Raw genomic sequence first — 6,020 nt, 5'->3', positions numbered from 1 at the left:
TGCAGTTATTATCATGCCACAATAATCCTGACGATGCTTCGCAGCCATGAATTTCTACAAGAATAACATGCTGGACCGGTTTTCCTCGCACTATAAATACGAGTATATTAATTCGATTCGGGTTACTGTAATTTTCTTTCCTTTTCCCTCCCGGCGTTACGACTTGACGCTCGCTTTTTATATTCGTTTTCAATTTCACCGAGCGAGGAGATGCGCTCGGTGCTCGTGTTCGACGGGCGGACCAGAAACCGTGAAGGCCTTAAGCACCTGGCTCTAAGACCCCACCCTGATTGTATGTGTAATATGGCGAGTCTGTAAGTCCGAGGAGTTAAAGCGTGTAGAGTGGATACAGGTCCCAGAATTTATCCCGTTCATCCACCGACGAATAGAGTTCCTTGGACGCGTTTAAACGCGGCTGAAGCAGTCTTCGGTAGAAGAAGTACCTATCCTGGGCTTTTAGCGTTTGTGGGGCCTTCCGCGCGCGGAGAGTGGGGAGTTCATATAAGACCACAAGCCAAACGACTCTCCCAGTCCCAACACGAAAACCCATCCATCGAGCGTCTTCATTCGATATTTTCATTTCCCCAGTTTACGACTCTGTACGTACGAATTGATACGGTATTAACGTTGCTGCGGAACATCAAGCATACACAGATATATTACAATTCGACGAATAATATATTCAAAACTGCGATACAGAATTCGCGGCAGAATGGGACCCCTGCAAACCATCCCTGTCTTCCTGCTGCTTCTCGCTATCAACGGTGAGTTCTAGTCTTTTCTTTTTTTTCTTTCTTTACATCAAGTCATTTTCGTTTTCTTTTTTCTTTCACCAATTAAAATCGTCACCATCAATTTTACGATAACGAATGCAAGTGTACACCTAGAATGTAGTTACAAAGTGAAGCGTGTAAACACGGTTCGTCATTCGCCGGCTATTGCAGATAATATTCTTTCAACTACTCATTGTCGGATTATCTAATTTCAGTAGCATGTAATCATCGCCGTGAGACAATTGAATCGATCTATTGTATCTAGTCCGGTTAACGATCTCTTTACTCACTAATATACTTATACCCCTGAAGTTCGCGATCGTACTTTTAACGTATCTAGTGGATCAAAACGCCGGTCGGTATGAAACGCATTAGAGGCAAAGAAACCAAACTGTAGTAGGCGTACGAAACGGTTCCTAAAGATCGACGGCCGGACAATGGATGCTGATCAAGGCTGGTTCACACATCGGATAGAAACTTTCTCCCCGTACGGTAGGCCGGCCTGCAAGTGAAAATATGAAAGTAGCTTGCCGAGTTGCAAGGAGAGGTACTCTCTCTGAGGACTCTGCGTGTGATTTCCGATTCCGTAACATGCATGCAGGGTGCTAACGAATGAAAACTGCCTCGCTCGGGATAAGCCACGTGCAACTTATGTGCCGGAGCTAGAATTATTATCGTTCGAAAGTAGGAATTATTGGCTAGGAATAGAACGGATCTTTTCCAAGGATCCGAGGCCCGCATGACGCACAGATCATTGACCACGCAAGTGGAATTTCGGAATGTCTGAAGATTTCGAAAACTATTTGCTACGCTCAGGGATGTATTGCCTTCAAGTGCACGGGCGGTGATGGTCCAGGATTTATCGTCATAATTTTCGCGAAATTTTCGAAGAGCCTGAAAGGCAGGGGTGAGTTCAAGACCCTGGAATCCTGGATAGTCGAAACTGTACCGTACACTTTGCAACACACATTCTGAATTCGTGATGCAAAATATTTTGCTTGCTTTCAAAGGCTCGAGAACGTCAGATTTCAGTTTTCACGGTCACGATGAGGAGCTAAGCGCGCTACTACGCTCGAGTAGATGCGGTGAAAAAAAAGTCGAAATCAAGGTTTCGAGGAACTAGAGACGATGCGGTAACGTCATCAGCGGCGAACATGTCCAAGGTCGCCAAGCTCGCCATCGCAAAGTAGGGTCGGATTCTCACGCCCCTATAATACGTCACTTCCGTGTGATCAGCCGAACTTTCGACGAGCTTTCGGGACCTTCCACGTTGTTAAATGTAAATAACCAGCAGCGTTTACAAAGTCGTAAAGAAAGGGAAAGTCAAACCTACAACTGCTAGCCTCTGGCCAGGTGCTTACGTCCAGCTATTGCGCAACTGTACCACTCAGCGGAGATGTCTTCTCGGTACGTGGTCGGCCAATCCCAACACCGCGTTACGTTATCACGTTGCGGACATAACTCGGGCCGAGCTTCTCACAATCCGTTACAGCGTTCGATTATACCGTTTATTCCGTGAAGCACGTGCCGGTATCCACGTGTCGACTTCCGGTCCGCGGAAAAGGACGGTCACAACGGTGTCTGAGAACTGCATACATGCGTGTCCACGATGTTCGGCCTCGTGCGATCCATGGCCGATGATTGTTCTTGATACGCGTACTCATCGTTGAGATTGGATCGATGGCGGTCGGAGATGAGAGCTGAGCTGCTGAGAGATGTGATTAACGTATTTCGGATTAGAAGGAACAGCGTTCAGCTGCTTAAAGAGGGGACGTTCTGTCCCGAAGGTTGCAAGTCAAGGCTAGAATACTTTCACTTATCGTTGGTTCTCTTGGGAGCGCGATGCCGGAGCACTTCCCACCTTACTTGAATACTTTAGCCCCTTTTATTTTAAGTATATTTATACGGTTGTGTATCATGCCAGGTCGGCACTGTAACGTTAAACCGCCATATCTGGTTTTAATGTCATTCTCGGTATACCGATCACGACTCAACAATCGACCGGCTGGTGCGGCTCTATTTATCGCACAAAATTTCATCAAATTCTCGTCATGATCTGAGAATCGGCAAAATTAATGCAATGCAATCGACGTTACATAACAATGGCTGTTAAAGACGGAGAACGAAACGTTGACGAGTGGATGAAGCACGCAATGGTTTCGAATCCTTGAAAATTTTTTGTTCCTTCATTCGAGCCAACGATCGTTCACGATCGAACGGAATCGAAGTCTGCGATTAAAGGTACCTGGCGCATTCAAACCGTGAGACAGATTGAATAAATTTTAATGCGGGGGAATTTAGGTCGTAAAATACTAAATAAGTATATTTAAACATGCGGGAATTTTAGTTGTAAAACGAATTAAGACACATTAGGTGACATCGATTTAAGTACATAGAAATCGAAAATGGCTATGTAGCCGAACGGAGCGTTAACATGTTGGAATACTATAGTATAACCGGTTATAATATTAAAGGATAGGCGAGAGTGTTATAACCAGTCTATGATTTATCATAGAATTCACCGACCTCATTCAACTCCGTATTTCGTTAAAGATTCAACAAGCTGATACAAACGAATCCTGCATGAGTCGTGAATGAAAGGCAAGTCTCAGGCTTCCTTGGACGTGGGAAAAAGTACTATTTGTCAGAGATATTTTTACATTTGAATTGTACGAAACGACAATTCGCACGCCGTCCAACGAGACTTTAATTGAGGAAATGATATTATTGTTATTAAAAATATTACTGCTGTCATTCCAAACAATGAATTGCGATGAATCATTACCGAGACATTTATGACAAATATACTGAAAATTCACAAAATTATTTCAGTCAGACATGGTGAAAAAAATGTTTTAATTGAAGCAACCATTAACGTAGCTCAAGTTTGAACGAATACTAAAACAAATCATGAAATTGGAGAGTACACTAATTAACGGTTTATCAACATTCCAGGCATTAGCGCGCAAAAAGATCAGCAGGAAGATCCTTGCCAGACGAAAGCCCGGGTCGTTAGTGATCAGCAGAACTGCGATCGTTACTGGGAGTGCGTCAACGGACGTCCGGAGTTGTTCGACTGCCCCAACGGATTGGTGTTCGCCGGCAAGCATCGCGGTGTCACGGAGGGCTGCGACTATCCATGGAGGGCGAACTACTGCGAGGGAAAGACGCAGGCGAATTCCCCCATAGGAGTGGAGCACTGCGGATGGCTTTACGGAATATTTGGACACGAGACCTCGTGCACCAGATATTGGACATGTTGGAACGGAACGGCTACCGAGCAGCTATGCATTGGCGGTCTCCTCTACAATGAGAGAACTCATTCCTGCGACTGGCCCGAGAATGTCGAGGGTTGCCAAAAGCATCGTGAGTAATATTCGTAAAAGGTATTTCCTCGACGCTGCACGATCACGGATCAAATGCAACCGCAGGATCCTACTTCTTTGTCTCAATGGCGTCATGAATCGAAAAAGGAGACGCGGTATTTGCCGATCACTTAGTCGAAAGGACACTCCTTTATACTCTGTAATTAACCCGCGAGTCTCGTTTAAGAAAACCTGTATTAAAGTGTTGAACGCATACGGCGTGCACTTCGAATGCGGTGCATTGTCGAAACGAATTTACAAGTGTTTTCGCGAAACTCGTTTCGTATGCAGAGTAATGCCCGCTGGGAAATAATGAAAGCGAATGTGAAAAGATGAAAATACCTACATCGAACAAAAAGGGAAAAAAGGAATGGTTAACATATTCGTGGAAAAATGTCGGCGGCCTTATAACATCCGGGTTTATCTCGTCGATTAGCATTCAAGCCAGACACGCTGCATATTATGCTTACGTGATGGTTCGACTTCCCATAGTAAATGGCAACGCCGGTTATTTCAGTATGATAAACCTGTACACGTGTATACCTACTACGTAACATTCGCAGAATTTGACTCTTCCCCTTTTTTATTGATGGAATTGATTATTAGCCAACATCACGCAATGTTTAATCGTCAACGATAAAGAAATCTGTATTTTTTTTTTCACCTCATAGCCACGGGCTATTCGATTGTATGAGAAATTTTAAACCGGGTATTTTGCCACAACTTTATTATAGCCATGGCTGACCTCCGGGTCATAGAAAGTGAAGAAATCAATTTCTCTCTCCCTCTTTTTTTCTGTTCATGTCAACGATTGTGCTTCGAATTTCTATCCATAAAATACAAATTGACACTTGCCCCCTGGTTAAGCGTGAATTTGAACCTTGCCTTGGTTAAAGTCAACATATAAGAATTATACCGCGTACTGATCTATTGATGGAATAATCCGATTCCTTAAACTATGAAACTTTTATAATTTCCAGGTTGCGATGGGTATCATTAGCTTAAAACTCTTGTACATTGTTAATTTTTTTTTTTTTTTTTTTTTAATTGTCAGTATCCTATCACGTCAACTCAAATCTTTTCCGCATTCAACTGACAAGTGGATTAGACGTGAGAAAAATGCGTAAATTTCTTCTAGACCAATTGGTGCTATTGGAGTAGCTTGACACGATTTTGATCCCATTTCTAGCTCTCTGTACCGAAGACCCGAACGGAAATGTGCCCCTGGGTAAGTCGTGCAACCGGTACTGGCAATGCCAGGGTGGTTACCCCCGCCTTCAACGTTGCCCCGCGATGTTGGTGTTCGACAGAAGGTCCTTGAGATGCGTGGTACCCCCGACGGAGGACTGCGACATTCCGACCCCAGCGCCAACTCTGGAGAGCGAATATCCCGTGGGAGAGAACGGTGAACCGGAAGAAGAGAATCTGCCGCCTGGTGTCCCTTCGCTTCCGGCTGGTGCGGTTCCGGTTGCGGTGAGAACAAGAGGACGAAACTGAGGAGGAGTCGTAGCAGGAGGATAAATGCGATTCCAATATAACGCTCGTCCAAGTTTTTTGATTTGAAAATACCGAGGTTCAAAACAATTGAATCGAAATTTTGCGTCATGCAAATTAAAGACGACGCCTCGAAATATGCGGCCCTGCATTTGGGGCTCGAACAACATCCTCTCGCAAATTTATTTTACACACTTGTACTATTGTACTATTATTCTTATACCCTCGAACCCCTTATCTTTCATCCTAAATCAAAATGTAAATATTCCTTTTTCCATCCACGTACTGTAATACTTAAAAAAAAAAAACCTTGTACTTTACGTTAGTTTCTAGGATTGTGCAATAAAGTATTGTGTATTTTTTATATATGTACGATACCTGAACGATG

At 43.9% G+C, this 6,020-nt stretch overlaps 1 protein-coding gene across 1 annotated transcript; it reads left to right on the top strand.

Annotated features, from left to right (window-relative positions):
* Positions 1-418: 418 nt before the first annotated feature.
* LOC124177305 (protein obstructor-E-like) lies at positions 419-6,015 on the top strand. Its single transcript, XM_046559500.1, has 3 exons — positions 419-764; positions 3,729-4,139; positions 5,328-6,015. The coding sequence occupies exons 1-3, from the start codon at positions 713-715 to the stop codon at positions 5,633-5,635; spliced, it is 771 nt and encodes a 256-aa protein (XP_046415456.1). The 5' UTR covers positions 419-712; the 3' UTR covers positions 5,636-6,015.
* Positions 6,016-6,020: the final 5 nt, after the last annotated feature.

This window comes from Neodiprion fabricii, chromosome 3 (genome assembly GCF_021155785.1).
Source record: "Neodiprion fabricii isolate iyNeoFabr1 chromosome 3, iyNeoFabr1.1, whole genome shotgun sequence".
Taxonomy (NCBI): Eukaryota; Metazoa; Arthropoda; class Insecta; order Hymenoptera; family Diprionidae; genus Neodiprion; species Neodiprion fabricii.
The sequence above is the reverse complement of the archived record's forward strand: the minus strand, read 5'-3'. Positions and strand labels throughout refer to the sequence as shown.

Excerpts from the sequence above, each read along its gene's own strand:
- LOC124177305 (XM_046559500.1), top strand. The coding sequence starts at position 713 with ATGGGACCCCTGCAAACCATCCCTGTCTTCCTGCTGCTTCTCGCTATC. Across the intron at positions 765-3,728 it reads GCTGCTTCTCGCTATCAACG|GCATTAGCGCGCAAAAAGAT; the intron begins GTGAGTTCTAGT and ends TCAACATTCCAG. Across the intron at positions 4,140-5,327 it reads CGAGGGTTGCCAAAAGCATC|CTCTCTGTACCGAAGACCCG; the intron begins GTGAGTAATATT and ends TCCCATTTCTAG.